General features: G+C 37.1%; 1 protein-coding gene across 1 annotated transcript in view; it reads left to right on the plus strand.

The window, feature by feature from the left end:
• Positions 1 to 18,391, plus strand: part of LOC127632754 (voltage-dependent L-type calcium channel subunit alpha-1D-like) — a 179,249-nt gene that overhangs the window by 76,548 nt on the left and 84,310 nt on the right. Inside the window, exons 4-8 of the mRNA XM_052111512.1 lie at positions 6,876 to 7,015; positions 9,302 to 9,468; positions 13,372 to 13,524; positions 13,833 to 14,029; positions 16,144 to 16,247. Coding sequence (XP_051967472.1) covers positions 6,876 to 7,015; positions 9,302 to 9,468; positions 13,372 to 13,524; positions 13,833 to 14,029; positions 16,144 to 16,247 — 761 coding nt within the window. The remainder of the gene's footprint in view (positions 1 to 6,875; positions 7,016 to 9,301; positions 9,469 to 13,371; positions 13,525 to 13,832; positions 14,030 to 16,143; positions 16,248 to 18,391) is intronic.

The raw sequence follows: 18,391 nt of genomic DNA on the forward strand, positions 1-18,391 counted from the left end.
AACCTTTTCGACTCCAAGGCCCCACACTGTCCAAGACAATATTTGAAGGCCCCCTCGCCCCAAACTAGACATGTCTGATTAAAATAATTAATCATGGATAATTTTTTATTCTAGAAGTTTCAGAAAGAGTCTGTTTATAATTTAAGTTTATAATCTTAAAGTTTTTTTTATAGCATTTTAATTAAGTATTTTAATATTTCTTATTTTAAATAAATTTTAAGTCAACTTGAGGCCGCCTTGGAAGTGTGCTGAGGCCCCCTAGTGGGTCCCGCCCCCCTAGTTGAGAACCACTGATATAAAGGGTTGATCTAAAAAATTGACAGTGTGGGTCCATTTTTATATATCTCAATGTTGGTGTTTATGCTTGTTTCTGTGTGCTTGCCTATGTACTGTATGTACTCTATGTGTTTCTTTAACTTCTGGCACTTGATGCACTGCAAACTTATAGAGTAAAATGTTTTTAAATATTTACAGGCATTTAAGACATTTATGTTTTTCTCAATTTGTTTTGAAAGTGAGGGAAATTCCTTATAGATTATCATTTCCAGCACATCTTAAATTCTGTATTGTTTAATAGAATTCCGTTGTGGAATGACTGTGATGGAAATTAAATTTTTAACATTTTTGAAATAAATTGTCAACTCCTTTGTCTTGCTAAGGCTAATTTCATAGCATTTTGTGTCCTATATACACAAGTTTTTACAATATTTTCACAGCTTGATTGAAAATGACGGCCAATAAAAATATTCTGCTCACAAGTGATATTTACCTGGATTTTTCATTGTTTTCTTCCAACATAATTGTTATATTTAAAGGTGCACTAACTTTTTGTTTGTGTCATCTTGGAATTACAGTGACACTTAGTGGTGTCGATACAGCGTCATTCAAAATCAATAGTTTTCAGTTACGCATACCATTTTTGTAATTCACTATTCACAATCAGACATGATTAATTGAATCCAATAGGGAAAGTGTCCAATAACATGATGGTTACTGAGATTAAGTGAGTAGTATTCAGCTGGTCATGTGATTCTAAAATGGCAGCCCCCATGTGTGGACCATCTCCATGTAGAATAAAACAGCTTTTATAAGGTTACTGATATGACTAGTATCCTCATATTATGTGAGTGGTCATGATTTTATACATATGTTTCAAGATTACACTTCATTTAATTTGGAGTAAATTCAAAAATTTGTATTGGGAAAAGTGCAACTTTAACATTACTCAAGCATGTTCTTCACTGACAATTTTGTCGACGTTAACAGGTACACTAACTTTTGAAAAATGTTATTAGGGGCAAAATTGTTTACTGTGGTAGAAATGCCTTCACAGCAGTCATACAGTTTATAATTTTCACATAATAAATATTGATATGGTTTATGTGTATTTCACACTTTGTTTAGATTATCATAGTTTAAAACATGTAATAATTTGTATTTTTATGCTGGATTTTCTTCATTTAATATTGAACGTCTGGTTCTGGGAGGCTTAAATAATACAATCTCTTCATAAAGTACATTTGAAAAGTAACAAAATCAAACGATGTAGGCCTGGTAAAAAAGTTTCAGATTCCGTTTGAATTAGAACATCATAAAACAAAAAGATAAAAAAAAGTTTACGTTATAAAAGCACCTTTTTTAAAACCTGTGATTAATATCATCACAGGTTTCACAGAAGGGAATAAAAACTCCGGATGAGTTTAATACTTTTTATTCTCGTTTCGAGGGAAATAACACCACCCTTGCAGAGTGAAACCTGCCAGTTTCTGCCTAAAAGCTACAGAGGTTAGTTCATTCTTCGTCTCTTTTGTGGATGTAACCCGATCCTTTCGAAGGGTGAATATCCTTAAAGCCGCGGATCCAGACGGCATTCCAGGCCGCGTCATTTGAGCGTGTGTGAACCAACTGGGTGGTGTTTTTACGAACATTTTCAACCTTTCCCTCTCCTTGTCTATGGTCCCCACATGCTTTAAAACGTCCACCATTGTGCCTGTAACAAAGCAATCCAAAATCACTTGCTTAAATGACTGGTGTCCTGTGGCTCTGACCCCCATCACCAGCAAATGCTTTGAGAGACTAATCAGAGATTACATCTACTCTGTGCTGCCTGCCTCTCTGGACTCACTGCAGTTTGCAAACCGCAACAACCACTCCACAGATGATGCCATTGCATCTACACTACACACTGCTCCCTCCCACCTGGAAAAAAGGAACACATATGTGAGAATGCTGTTCGTAGACTACAGCTCAGCATTTAACACCATAGTGCCCTCAAAGCTTGATGTGAAACTCCGGGCTCTGGGCTTAAACAGCTCACTGTGCAGCTGAATCCTGGACTTCCTGTCAGGTAGACACCAGGTGGTTAGAATGGGCAGCAACATCTCCTCGTCACTGCCCTCAACACTGGAGCCCTGCAGGGCTGTGTTCCCAGCCCACTCCTGTATTGCCTGTACACACATGACTGTGTGGCAACACACAGCAATGCCATCATTAAGTTTGCTGATGATATGACGGTGGTAGGTCTGATCACTGACAATGATGAAACAGCCTACAGAGAGGAGCTGCTGGTGTCAGGAGCACAACATCTCACTCAACGTCAGAAAGACCAAAGAGCTTGTGATGGACATCAGGAATCAATATAGCACCGGTGGAGAGAGTCAGCAGCTTCCTCGGTGTCCACATCACTGAGGAACTCACATGGTCTGTCCACACTGAGGCCGTTGTTAAAGAAGGCTCACCGGCGCTTTTTCTTCCTGAGACGGCTGAGGAAGTTTGGAATGTGTTGTGTAAATCTGATGTTTATTGTAGGTTGGTATATGTTTCATCACTGTCATGACTGCTACGTTGTCCGGAACTGCACCCAAGACCTTCACCCACTGTTGCACTTGTGTATATGGTTGAGTGACAATAAAGTGATTGATTCGAATTTGCCACAAGATTTTTACGCATGCAAATGAGCTTGCGATTCACCACAAATGTTTGCCAGACGTTTGCAGTAGTGTTGATCCTGCAGCAAACCTTTGGTGACAATGAAGAATTTGCCACAAAGCATACTTTTTCACATACATGTGAAAATAATGAGTGGCAAGTTTGCCAAAACTCAAAATTTTTTGTAAGTGATTGTAAGTGTGTTTGTGTAAAGATAGATGGTTAAATAATCTTTACTTATTATAGAGAATCCTTATTAATTCAGTTGTTGACAGTGAGTTGGGATACATTCAACATAATCTGGAAGAGAAATAGACTTACATGGACAAAATACTCTTTTTAAAGTACCTCTAAATGACATTCACTGAATTAAAGAAAAACATTTTGTTTAATTTAGTAAAAAAACATTTACTGCAAAAATATCATATTGTTATAAAGTGTTTTTGTCTTGTTTTCCATTTAAAATTGTCTACAAATTCTTAAAACAAGATACATTTACACGAGAAGCAACATATATTATATTTAGACTTGCTTTAAGAGCATGTATCTTTTAAATATAAGTGTATTTTTTCACATGGTTATACTTCTGCAAGTGCAGTAAAGACAAAATATACTTATACAAAATATTCAAGATAAAAGCATGCCTAAATATCTTATATGCTGCTTCTCAGGTGAATGCTTTTTTTTTTTTTTTTTAAATGATTTTTGTATATTTTTAAATAATTCAATTTTTTATATTATATTCAACATTCTCAGATAACAATATTTTCTTCTGTAGTAGAGCTTCTAAAGTAAATGTACATTGTTTTAAAGGAAATCAAAAACGTATTATGGTGCAGTGTATAATGTGGCGAAGACTACCCTCTCTCACCTTTTTGTTCACTTCAATCCATCATTAACTCACAGCTTTTCCATAATGAGAGTGCTTCTGTATTTACTTATTTTGTATTTTTGTGTTATTCCCTCATACTTTGCGATCTACATCACCTGAAGCAGGTTAGAACGTTTGCAGTGCGTCTGTGAGCTGTATTCTTCCTCTTCTCAGTCAGGCGTGAACTGCAGTGCCACTCTCAAGTGTCATCATTAGAGTTTAATGTCACATGTTACTTTAAATGAGATCAAACAACAAAATGTGTAGCCAAATTTTAATCGTCGACGTCGTCGATAACACTGACTAATCGTTTTACCCTAATGTCTGATATTCTCACTCTGTCATGCATGTCATTTTTGTTGATGAATACGATATGCATTTCTGAAAACTAGTCGCCTTTCTGCGAAATTCAAAATTTTTATCCAAAATAGGTAATTTACGTGATTCATGCAGATCAGTTTAGTGGCTAAAGAAGTAGCCTATAGACTTTAGCTGCGTACACACTGCCAGCGACTTTATCGCTGCAGGTCGCCAGTGGCTGGCGGTGAAGTCGCTAGTGGGTGTTCCCACTACTGGTTGCCTAGTAACGTTTATAAATGACATTCACGGATGTCATTCCATTGCTGTTGACAGCGAATCTCTTTTCTTGCCACTAAAAACAAACATTTTGTAGGGAAAAGACTAAATATAAATGGAATCAGTACATAAAATGCTTTATATCAAAGATGAATGAGAAACAAGGCGTGCTGTTTGCCAGAGCGGCTGTTTATCTGCGCGTAAAATGCAAATGTCGGTCTGTCTGGGTCCATAAAATCCCCGCGATCTCAGATACACCTTTCCACGCAGTATTTTTCTTTAAAATGTCCTTGTACGTGGGAAGAGACATATCATAGAGCACTGGAACATTTCTAACAGCAAGAATTAGCCTCATCCATCTTTCCGTTACTGCAGGAGCTGAGAGAAAGAGAGAAGGATCACGTGAGCTCTCCCGTCGTCTCTCCTATTGGCTGTCGCTTCCGTTAGTCGCTCCAAAGTTGAACTTTTCTCAACTTTGTCGCGTCGCTGGACACGCCCACATCTAGCGCCAACGGTCGCGACAGCTCTTATCGCCGGAAGTCGCTGTGCTCGCATTGAAAATGAATGGTATTGAGTCGTTGTCGCGCGCGATGTCGCTGGCAGTGTGTACGTACCTTTAGCCTATTGATCCATGTGAACGATTTGGTAAACTTCAGTGTTTGGTTAACATTTTGTTTGAAAATAAAATGACATAAAAATTACAAACAGTGCATTCAGAAAGTATTCAGACCCCTTCATTTTTTCACATTTTCATATGTTGCAGCCTTGTGCTAAAATTCTTTAAATTACTTTTTTACCCACATCAGTCTACACTCCATACCCCATAATGACAAAGTAAAAACCTGATGTTTGATAAATATGCAAATTTATAAAAAAACAACAAAATCATTACATTGACATAAGTATTTTGACCCTTAACTCAGCACTTAGTTGAAGCATCTTTGGCAGTGATTATAGCCTCAAGTCTTTTTAGGTATGATGCAAAAAGATTTGCACTCCTGGATTTGGGGATTTTCTGCCATTTTGTTCTGCAGATCCTCTCAAGCTTTGTCAGGTTGGATTGGGGCTGTCATTGGACAGCCATTTTCAGGTCTCCCAGGCTCTGGCACTGGCTGGGTCACTCAAGGACATTCACAGAGTTGTCCCAAAGCCACTCTTGAGTTGTCTTGGCTGTGTGCTTAGGGCCATTGGCTGTGTGCTTAGGGTCATTGTCCTGTTGGAAGGTGAACCTTTGGCCCAGTCTGAGGTCCTGAGTGCTCTGAACCAGGTTTTCATTAAGGATATCTGTGTATGTTGCTGCATTCAGTTTTCTTTCAACCCTGACCAGTCCCCCAGTCTCTGCCACTTAAAAACACCCCCACAGCATGACGTTACCACCACCATGCTTCACCATTGGTATGGTATTGCGTAAGTGATGAGTGGTGCCTGGTTTCCTCCAGACATGACACTTAGAATTGAGGCCAAACCTTCATTTCTAACCAGAGAATCTTGTTTCTCACAGTTTGAGAGTCCTTTAGGTGCTTTTTTGCAAATTCCAAGCAGGCCTTCATGTGTCTTGCACTGAGGAGAGGCTTCCATCTGACCACTCTGCCATAAAACTCAGATCAGTGGAGTGTTGCAGTGATGATTGTCCTTCTGCAAGTTTCTCCCATCTCTACACACAATCTCTGGAGCTCAACCAGAGTGACCATCAGGTTCTTGGACACCTCCCTTACTAAGGCCCTTCTCCCCCGACTGCTCAGTTAGGCCAGGTAGCCAGCTCTAGGAAGAGTTCTGGTTGTTCCAAACTTCTTTCGTTTATGAATTATCGAGGCCACTGTACTCTTGGGAACCTTCAGTGCAGCCAAACATTTTTGTAGCCTTTCCATTTAAGAATTATGGAGGCCACTGTGCTCTTGGGAACTTTCAATGGAGCCAAATATTTTTTGTAGCCTTCCCCAGATCTGTGCCTCGACACAATCCTGTCTCTGAGCTCTGCAGGCAGTTCCTTTGATCTCATGGCTTGGTTTTTGCTCTGATATGCATTTTCAGCTGTGAGACCTTATATAGACAGGTGTGTGTCTTTCCAAATCATGTCCAATCAATTTAATTTGCCACAGATGGACTCCAATCCAAGTGTAGAAACATCTCAAAGATCATCCAGAGAAATGGTATGCACCTGAGCTAAATTTCAAGTGTCATAGCAAAGGGTCTAAATACTTATTTGTTTTATTTTTAATACAATGTAGCATAAGGCTGCAATATAACAAAATGTGAAACAAATAAGGGGTCTGAAAACTTTCTGAATGCACTGTACATTTAGCTTCTCAAGTTAATATATCTTATTTTAAGGGTTTTAAGATAGTTTTACTTTAAGCAAGATAACAAAACTGAGTCTGAGTCAGAAAAATATTAGTTGCAGTGTAGGGTAATCTTTGTCATTTACAATGTTGCTTTTAAACCATTGTGTGCTTTTCACCATCGTTTATCTTATATATTATTTTCTTTCTCTCTCACACAGGAAACAGTTGAATATGCCTTCCTTATCATTTTCACAATCGAAACCTTCCTGAAGATTATAGCGTATGGCTTGGTGATGCACCAGAATGCATATGTCCGAAATGGATGGAACATGCTGGATTTCGTCATTGTCGTCATTGGGTATGTTTCATCTGCCAGCATTCCAAAGCTTAGCTGCAGTTTGCATTGTTTGTAGACACTTCTTACAGCTAAGTAGTGACATTTGAGTTCAGAGATCAGGATAGACTTTCATTAGAATCAGTGGCTTAATTGCTTTGATGCATACGAAAATTGGATTTGAGTGATGGATGTACACTTTGTAAACTAAGAAAGTGACAACCATGAAATTTAACAATAAGGGACGAATTAATTATTATTTAAGAATTAAATGACTAGCACTTTAGCAATAAGGATAAAGATTAAAAATATAATTCAGTTTGTCATTAAATCTTTCTTTTTCCTTCTGTTTCCTCTTTCTCATCCTCCACAGCTTCCTCTTCTGCTTTCTCTTTCTCATTCTATTTCTGTTTCTCTTTCTTTCTCTTCCTCATTCAATTTCTCTTCCTTTTCCACTTGCTCTTCTTAGTTCTTGTTCACATTACGTTTTCACATATTTTGTTCTCTTACTGTTTCTCTTTCTTTCTGTTCTTCTGTTTACTTCTCTTTATCTTCCTGTTTATCTTTCACTTCATCTTTCTCTTCCTATTTCTTGCTCTCTCAGTTTTTCCTTCCTCTTTGCATTTGCTCCACTTTTTATTTCTCTTCACTTTCCTATATCTTTTCTTTTCCTTTACCACTTCCTCTTTATCTTCCTCTTTTCTCTATTTCTCTTTATTTTTGTATTTTTTTTACTGTTCAACTTCCTCTTCCTATTTTAATTGTCTTCAAAGGGTCATTTCTTGATCTTAGTTTATGGTTATTTTTAGGCTTAATTTATTTGCTGAATTTTATGTCTCTGTTCTGCTGCCCCTATCTTCTTATTCCACTTTTTACATTTTCATGTCCTATATCATTGTCTTCCGTTTCTATTCTTCTCACTGCTAATTGTGTTAGCCTACTGTTTGAGTCTTCACTCTAGATCATCTCATACTGTGTATACTCTTTATTCCTCTGTATTTCTCTCTCTGTCTCCTCTCTCTCTCTCTCTCTCTCTCTCTCTCTCTCTCTCTCTCTCAAACACACAGTCCACTGGGTAGCTAGGTCACATTTCGATCAGTTTGTGCAAAAAGAGCTCTCTCTCTCTCTCTCTCTCTCTCTCTCTCTTTCTCTCTCTCTCTCTCTCTCTCTCTCTCTCTCTCTCTCTCTCTCTCTCTCTCTCTCTCTCCATGTCTCTTCATATTGCTCTGTTCATGAAGCTGTCATTTATCATTGGTGCCTACACAGTAACCCCTCTGTGGTTAAAGATTAGCCAGCAATACTTACACATAGATTATCGGTTATTGAAGGTTTTATTATACAGGTTTTGTGATTATTAAAACACATTCGTAGTCAGCATGTTTGATACTTCGACTATAAATCATAGTAATAATTTAAATAGAATTATAATTATAGTAAAACTTAAAACAATAAAATAATTAAAAAATAATTATAATCATTAACCAAACAAAAAATAATAAAACAATAAAATAATTATTAACTAATACAATAAATTATAATATGTGTTAATATTACACGTTCACTAAAAGATACAGAAACGTTTTCATTTTTAAATAATAATTAAAAATAAATATATTCAAATAATCTTTTGTATATTATTTATTATTTTGTCATCCAATTTAAATGCTTTATTTCCTGTGTTCTGCACATACACATACAGCAGATTATCCCTCTGATTTTGTTCATATAAATTGAGTTCTTGTTTATTTTATGGCACATTTATGGAAGGTTGAAGGTTCTATTTGTTGTGCTGCGTCTAGCTAACACAAGAATGCGTTTGGTCTAAACGGCCCATTAATTGTGTAATACCTGCACAATTTGTGCTGCAGAAATAAATGTTCCCTAAGATCATGGCACTTGTTAAAGAAAGGTATTCCATCACCTTATTATCAGACTGAAGGTTTTCGATCTAGAGTAGGTACCAGAATACCATAGACTTTGGGGTTGGATCTTTGAACTGGAGCTGTAGGCAACTATAAAGAACCCACCCAGAACACCCTAACAACGCCCTTGCAACATTCTAGTAACCATTGGGAAATCCATTAGAAACCACTTTGCAATGTCCTAGCCACCACTCTGAACACCTTAGCAATCGCAAAACAAAGCCCCAAAAACCACCCACGGTACCCTTGTATTGTGTCAGCAACGTATGCATAGGCGAGCACCACTTACATTTTTATTAATAAAATGTAAAAGTACAGTTATTTTTCATGTTGGTCACCGTCTATTTTTGTTCTTCAGAGTGTTTACCATTAATTTATTGCTTTCCAGGTTGTTTAGTGTTGTCTTGGAAGTTTTGACCAAAGATGGAGAGAAGGATGCTGTTAAAGCCCATCCGCCCGTGCATGGTCATGGAGGAAAACCTGGAGGTTTTGATGTCAAAGCCCTCAGAGCCTTTCGAGTGCTGCGACCACTTCGTCTGGTCTCAGGAGTGCCCAGTGAGTAAAAGCACACATCTTAGCTTCATTAGGTGTTACAAATGTTGTTCCCATTTATTTTCTTTATAGAGAAATTTATTTTCAACAATAACATATTCAAGAGGAAACCTTTCAAGACATGCCATGATGTATGCTTACGTAGAGCTACAGTACTTGTGATATTTCAGATTCATTAAGAAATTTTATTAATAGCCGAATTGCAGGTGAAAACTACACAACCCATAATTCTGAAAAGAGATCCACCAATCAGAGTTCATGTTGCTGTTACAAGCAGAATGGAGCCAGATTGTTGCTAAAAAACAAACAAACTCACCTTCCACTCCAATTCAACATTGCAAATTATGTAATGCAAAAAATATTGACTGTCAGCTACTGAATCCCCAGATCACCGGACCCCCACACAGGGGAGGATGTGGGGTGAGAGATGCTGCAGAATGTAGCCATATGGCAGGAAAAGAGCAGTATTCCTTACTGCAGCCCCTTAGGAGTGTTCTTCCGAAACAAGCTGTCAAACTTAATGCCCTGAAGACATGTGTGTGTGTCTGTCTCTGTGTGTGTGTGTCATTGGAAATAGATGCAAATGTTTTTACTTAAATGCACTCAAAACCTAGTGGACAAGTGTACATTTGCGCTTGAATAATTGTAGGGTATTACATATATAATTTAGAGATATGGACGGGATCAGTTATGTAGGGTATTTTGCATGCATTCTACCACCGTAAGGATATTTGGTATGATAAATTTAGAAGGGAATTTAGAGCCTCAAAATTTGTGAGCTATGAACTATATTAAACTGTCCTTATTGTATGTACCTTATTAGGTAAGGACATGTATAACAGAATTAGTCACGTTCAACAACCATTATAAATTAGATAAATGACAAATAACTAGATTATTTGATATAGATTCTCCACCATTGAAATCGTAATACAATGTCTTGTTATATCAGCTCACAATTTCTACTGTAAGGAATTAGATTTAATAAGTGATTAATTCACTTATTGGAGTGATATTATTCTCATGACATATTGAAAATAATTTCACACTTATTTAGGTACAGCTTTGAAGCGAAATCTTTCAGAAACAGGGATGAGATTATTTATCAAAATATAACACAGTCATGTCGTCTTTGAACACAGACAAACTTTATTACTATTCTAAACATAAATCTAATCTAACACATATACATGAGACAGGTTGGTGAAAAGTGACAGGATGTGAAATAAAATGATCAGTACAGTGAACATGAACTTAACAGAGTCTGTTGACAATACCTTATACCTCATTTATCCTTCTTTGAGTCTACATCGATTTGCTATCAGATTACCCAAATTATTTAATTAATACACCAGCAATTTGAGCACAATATTGGAGATGTACTTGCGTGTCTTTGTGGTGTTTCCTTACGTTCTTTGTGTGGCTTGGTTCTTTGTCGAAAGTTCGTTCCGTCTAAGTTTTGATCTCAGTGTGATCAAATTTATTGTCTGTATGAATGGTGAGGTTAGCTGTGAAGCGAGGCCTTCTCACTCGTTCTCGGGACGTCGAGTGCCGCGCTTCCGTGGATCTCGCATGAGGAGGAGTCAGCGAAGTCTGATCAGTCAGCAGAGCAGAAGATGAAGCACGTGAAGGCAGAAGAAAAGAGACCGGAGAAGAAGTGAAGAGAGAACGTGTTCTTCCTGTTTGGAACTATTTGAACTGAAATTTGCCACATCCCAAAAGTGTCCTGCGGCAATCAGAAGTGACTTTTCAGAGTCACATGGTCAACTGGGCATGAGCTTTTAAATCTTGAGAATGGTACAAGAGACATGATATTCTATGCCATCAGCTTTCTCTGCATACCCAAACAAATTCTTACATACTAAACATAAACATTTTTCATGGATGTTATACGTGTAGGTAATAAAATATGAAAATCCCTGGTTACAAAGTCATATTGGTTTTACACATCATTGTATTTTATCAAGTTAAACCTTATAGATACCATTGTTAGTAGAATGAGATGAATCATATCAAATTAAAGATTATATTTATCAATTATAGGTGATTGCACATCGTTACACACATTTTAAAGAGGTCCATCAGTCTATAATCATTAATTTGTCAGGGACAAATGTTACCACAGTTCAAAGCGATTTTCAGCATTATCTAGCAAGGCTAGATTAAGAAGAAATGTCTTAGAGTTGTGCAAATCTGATGGTCCTTGTAACCTTACAAAAGAGAAGTCTGCTTTAACTCTGCATGGAAGATCAGGAGATCAGGTTGCGGAGGGGCCTTTCTGACCAATGAGGATGCCCAAGCCTTTATGGGGCCCTAAGCAGAATTTGATTTGGGGGCCCCTCGGTGCCACCAATATGATTGAATATTGTCAATGCTTGATTATTCGCACACTATAAATCTAACACGCCCCTTATCAATTTTATTAGTTGTAGCTGTGTTGCTTACAACATACCAATGTCTGCCTGGCATGATTTTACCCTTCTACGGTTTTAAATGTGACAGTAGCACACCTATATTTACCCAATCTTGCTGTCCATCTGTTACCAATTCTGTGTACTTCCTACAGAACAATTAGCAGTAGAAGCTGTAGACAGTATCATTTCTTTTTGAATAAGTGAGCAGCTCCTCATACATTATTTCCCCATTAATGAACTTTCTGTAGGTGTAGTGGAAGCTTCGGCCATCAGGTTTTTCAGGGAATGTGAAGTTTTCCTTTATAGGCAGTGACCCTCTGCTTACCAGATCAGTCCTTTCTGAGTCAGACAGGATAGATGACCACATCAGTGGATGTACATGCTGGGAAGTGCTCCTCGCATGCACAGGATGGACCTGATGAAAGATGAAAATAATAATAAAAGCTAGCCATGTTAGATGTAATGCAACTGTCTGTCAGAAACAAAGGCATGGTTTATCCATATAAATATATTGATCTGGGATTGTTGAAAAATCATCATCAGCTGTAGCACTGGCACTTGGGACAGGTGGCGTTCGTTGTGCCCCACGTCCAAAAATATTTCAACAGTGCTCCTAGGGATGTTTCATAAGAATACATATTTGACAGAATATTTGACAAAATATGTTATTTTCTCAACACAAATTATTATACACAGCAGCAAGCCATCTGTACACCTAAACAACAACTCTTAATCTATAACTAGCTAATTGAGGCATAATGATATTGGAATATAATAGCAAAGACCCCCAAATGATAGACTAATGTAAATAATGTTAAGTTGTTATCAGTACAAAGTTTATGGAACAGAAGCTTATTTTTATTACAAAAAATATATACACAGGAAAGTTATTTTTACACAGAAGACAAAAACTTTAATCTAAACTTGCTAAGTAATATGTTGTACTATAATATATTAAGATGTCAAGGCTATTTACTGATGTTTAATCAAACTTTCCTAAAAAAGCAGATATGCTACAAAGGCTATGTTAACTAACTAGCCAGCTAATGTTAGCTCTTAACCGCCTAGCTACTTAACATAACTTTATCGTGCTGTTTTTCTCTTCTTCTGTTTTCTTCTTTTTCCTTTTCTTTGCACCAGAGGATATGTCCTTTTTTGTGACATTGCTGTTTTGCTGTCTGAATGTGCTTGCATCCTGCAGCCTGTTAACATAATATTGCATTTAATATTGCGTTTTGTATAATTACCATTGTCCATTGACAGTATAATCACAAAAAAAAAAAAATAATAATAATGATGTGCTCTTGGGGGCCCCCTGGTGGCCACCGGGGCCCTAAGCAGCTGCTTAGTTCGCTTATGCCTTGGGCCGGCTCTGCCTGGGCCGTTTGATTTATGATGTGGAAACATTCCAAAATGAAAGGCTGGGTTTTTTTCATTTCATGTTGGTGGAATTCTTCTGCATATATAATCTTACATACTTGTGTATCTTCAGGTTTACAAGTGGTGTTGAACTCCATCATTAAAGCCATGGTTCCTCTCCTTCACATCGCTCTACTGGTTCTGTTTGTCATTATCATCTATGCCATCATCGGACTTGAGCTTTTCATCGGAAAAATGCATGCTTCATGTTACTTTAAAGGGACAGGTATGTGACTTTTGTGCTTGGATTGAATATACAACTAATATCGTTAAATATTATATATATACTGGTTGATTTGTCAACCTGTAAAACATTTTATATAAATTAAACGGTGCTTTTTTACAGTTTTAGAAGCCCCATCTTGACAGAATATCATAATTCTGACTCTAACTTAGCATCAGTTTTTACACTGTCATAGAAAACCTGGAAATATCTATTATATATCTTTAATAATAATACGCTCAGCTCTGCAATATTTCAAGAGTGTACTGTTGTAATTTATTCATATTGTATCTCTGCTCCTTTCCTTGCAGAATTAATAGCAGAGGACGAACCAGCTCCATGCGCTGTTAACGGTCATGGCCGCACATGCCCCATTAACGGTACAGTATGCAAGGAGGGCTGGCATGGACCCAATGAAGGCATCACAAACTTCGACAACTTCATGTTTGCCATGCTAACTGTGTTTCAGTGCATTACGATGGAGGGCTGGACAGATGTACTTTACTGGGTGAGTATTAACATGCTAATTTGCATGCTAAATTCTTTGGTATACAGTTAACTATTAGCTCAGTTTAGTCTCACAATGTTAACATGTTATCACTCTAGCAACAAATATCCATGGACCACCAAAACATCTTTCTGTTGGAACGTGTAAGAATATGTAAAGTGTTAGTTTTCTTTGGATGATATAATGTGTTTGGAAGATTACCACTGTTATAATGTGGACTACTGAAGTTGTTAGGATGGTAGAACAATAAAGTAGCTAGATATTAGCTAGAAAAATATGGTATTTTTATACTCGGCATGGTTAAGTTTAACACTGTATAATAATGAAACATGCACATTAGTAGTTAGCAAGCTAACATACATAAACACAATAAGAGTCATCTATGGTAACAGGCCAAAGATTTATTTCGATTCATTCATCCTTTTCTTAAAAAAAGCAAAAATCTAGGTTACAGTGAGGCAATTACAACAGAAGTGAATGTGACCAATTTAACATTAATTCTTATGTTAAAACTCATGAATTATTTAAATCGTAATTTTTACAGTCATTTAGGGTTTTAGGATTGTTGACATTACATTGTCATGGCACAGGAAAGGTTAGTAAGCGATTTTTATCACACTAAAATCCTGTTTATAGACATATTGTTTATATCTTGTTGCTATACTTTAGAAAACGTTTGTATTTTAACATAAGAAAATTGGATCCAGTCACATTCATTGTAACCCAGATTTTTGCTTTTATTTTTTTTTACAGAAAATGAGGGTCAAGAGTAACAGGTGCCAGCTGGTACGTGATATCTGTTCAGTATGTGCAAACCTCGCTCCCCTGTCCTCAAGAGGCACAATAGCGACTGATACATGCATCCACCTCCTATGCCGGCTGAAACAGAATCCTGCTCGGAGTGGGTCGAGCAGGACCAGTTACAGTGGTGCCATGACCCATATGGGAGTGAGGATCAGAGGGGTGAGTGTAACAGGTGGCAGCTGGTACTTGATATATACTCCGCCCCCTAATCCTCACACCAGTGTCACCGGTCCTTCTCGACCCACACCATGCAGGATCTGCGCTAGAAAAGCCATTGCCTCTAGCCTCTGTTGCTAGTAAGTCTCTTAAGGCCAAGAGAGTGAGGTTAACACACAGCACAGCTATCACTTACCAGCTGGCTGCCGTTACACAAGTAAAAAAAAAATGTTTTGATAATCAATTCTATGCTACAAAAGCTGTCGATTGAGCTTAACTCAGAATATTCCTTTAATTGTTCATTATATGTTTGCGCAAAGGAATCATGTTTTGTTTATGTAGATGTTGTACTCAACAGTCATTTCTGCTTTGAGGAGAATGTGAGATGCTCAAACAAGCAGCCCACACTCTGAAGCAGGAATTCAAGGGTCTGTGACTGACCATTGCGCTCTGCTGAGAAACACCCACCTCTCACATTATCCTCTGCATTTCCTACAGTTCTCCATACCACACATTTATAGCAACATATGATTCAGTTAGTTTAGCCTAAAAGCCTCGAATAATTTGACTTCAAAGCAACTGGACTGTTTTTCCAGTGGTATAAACCTAGCCTAACCACTGCTAGAGTGAAGTTTCCTTTTGAGACTATTTGAGTTTAAAGCAAATTAATGTTTTGACTAAAATTTTATTATACTTTCTGCAATGACCTGAGTGAATAAACTGCTTTATAGTAGTTTTATTGTTCAAAACAAGTGTGTGAATTTGTTTGCTTGTTTGAAGTTTGTCATTCAATAACCTAAGTAATAGTTTGTATTTAGTTGTATTTATTTTTATTTAACTTACAATCTTTTACATTTGTTTTGATATAATGTATAAAATATATTGTTAGTGTCTTTCATAGTCCCACCACTCATCTTCTATCTTCTCCAGGGCTATATTTGAACTTTTCCTCATTAGGTTTCTGTTTCATACTTTTTCATTTTTTCTATTTCTCTCTTCCTTTTTCTTTTTTCCACTTCCTATTCTTCCTCTTACCCCTTCTCTTCCTCTTCCTTATCCCATTCCCCTTCCTTGACCTTCCTTTTACACTTCCCCTTTCTTTTCCCCTTCCACCTTCCTCTTCTCCTTTCTCTTCCCCTTCCTCTTTCTCTCAGATGAATGATGCTATGGGTTTGGAGCTGCCGTGGGTGTACTTTGTCAGTTTGGTCATCTTCGGCTCTTTCTTCGTCCTGAACCTGGTTCTGGGTGTGTTGAGCGGGTGAGCTGCTCCTCTTTTCTCCTAACCACAGTCTCTGATCTCCGTTTTCACCTTTCTCTCTCTCTCTCCCAGGACTAAACGTCTTGGAGTTTCTCTCTGTTATACGGTAGACCACCCTGTTTGGGACCATGTAGGTAAATGATGCCATTGGCTGGGAGAAACCTTGGATCTACTTTGTTAGTCTGATCATTCTGGGTTCATTTTTGTGTTGAACCTTGTGCTAGGACAGTTTTTCTGTACATTTCCATGGGGTGAAGAGTGCAGTTTGACGATAGATCTGATCGTGGATCAGTTTCAAGCACACCTTCAGTCATAGCCAAAGAAAACCCACATTTTATTATTAACTAATTTATTTAGCTTTGAATGAAATAAATTATAAAGCCTATTTAGCATAACTGATCTGTTCAGCCATGAAAACTTTTTAAAGATTTAGCATGTTAATGTGGTTATGACATATTCATAGAATATTGGTCTTGGCGGACTAAATCCTCTAAAATGCTGATGCTGCAGAGCAAGTACTGAGACTAGCTACTGCTAGAAAAAATATAGTCATACTATGCTAAGCATGTGAATGTGCTGCTGATGCTGCACAGTTTGACCAAAAGCAAGACAGATAATAATTACTTTTTTACTAGTAAGACTTTTGATATTAGGGCAAAAATTATATTCTTGATAATACTTGTATTGTTTTCCTGTAAAATATCAAAAAATCATTAAAACAAGATAAATTTGCTTTATCTTGTTTTAGAAACAACGCTGCATAAGATTTAAGTTTTTTCAGAGAATGTATTTTTAACATGTGTATTTTGTCTTACTGTATTGGCAGAATTTTTATAGTCAATACAAGTGAAAAAAAAATCTATCAATTCTGAAGAAGTAATCCAAAGTATTTAGAATACGTTACTGACCTTGAGTAATCTAATGGAATACATTACAAATTACATTTTACAGCATGCATTCTGTAATTTGTAGTTTCTACAGATCAGGTGTTATCTGGAGTTTGATTACGACATCAGAGTGATGTGTGCTGTGAGGTGATTCTCACATCTGCTGGGCAAATTGTTCTTATCTGCTGACAGTATTGAGATAGGTCGAGTTTCCCAAAAAGACTGTAAATCACACTATTAAAAGGGTCATATAATAATGAATCAAACTCTCCTTGATGTTTTGAGATTAAAGAGGCCTTAACATATTCTAACATTCTCAAGAACAATGTTATAATGTTCTGATATTTGGTGTTAATTTATCATAGGTCTAGCTAGTGTTTGCTTCTGAAACTTTACGTTGACCGTAATAGATCCTTAACTTGTATATTTTCTGACCTCCCTTCAACGGGTGACATTAATTTGATTCCTGTGTCCATGAGTTCTGCAAGCTCTTTCTTCAAGTGGTTATTAATATTCTGCTACAAGATGTAGATGATCTGCCCTACGGTGGAACTTACTGTATACAATTTGCAACTTAAACAATCTTCTGGTTTAGATTTTATTTTTGTGTATATGCTGTTTTATTAAGAATGCCTCTGACACTCTGTGACTTTTGAGTGTGTTTGCAAGTGAATTGGACAAGCATGCACCCTGCTGGTAGGAAGTTGAAGCGATTGTGTCTGGTTTATTTTGCTTTATGTGAACATAGAGAACATTTACTTTAGTGGTTGGAATTGCTTGCAATTTATAAGTGTTTTTGTTTTTATTTTACAGCAATAAAATGGAATTGCTTGCAGTAAGCATGTGAAATCGAAGGTGAACTCAACTATTAATTTTGAATTTGTGCAGCACAATTACCAGACATTTTGTATTTAAAATTTTAATAATTTCTCTTTCAAATCACAACTTTACTCCTGAAATAAATAAATAAAGATGGTTGGCTAGTCTTAGCTGCTCTCATTGCCTGATCATAGCTGGTCAGCCTGGTCTTTTTTTTTTTTCTCCTAGCATGATCTTGGCTGGACAGGCTGGTCTTAGGAAGGTTTTGAACACTTTTTGCTGGTCAGGTTGATTTTTAGCTGTTCAGGCTGGTCTTTGTTGGTCTCCCAAACTGGTCATAGCTGGTCAGGCTGGATTTAGAAGGGCTTTAATCACTTTTTTTTTTAGTTGTTCAGGCTGGTCTTATCTAGTCGGGTTGGTCTCCCAGCATTGTCTTGG

Source organism: Xyrauchen texanus, chromosome 39 (assembly GCF_025860055.1).
Source record: "Xyrauchen texanus isolate HMW12.3.18 chromosome 39, RBS_HiC_50CHRs, whole genome shotgun sequence".
In the NCBI taxonomy this organism is placed as follows: domain Eukaryota; kingdom Metazoa; phylum Chordata; class Actinopteri; order Cypriniformes; family Catostomidae; genus Xyrauchen; species Xyrauchen texanus.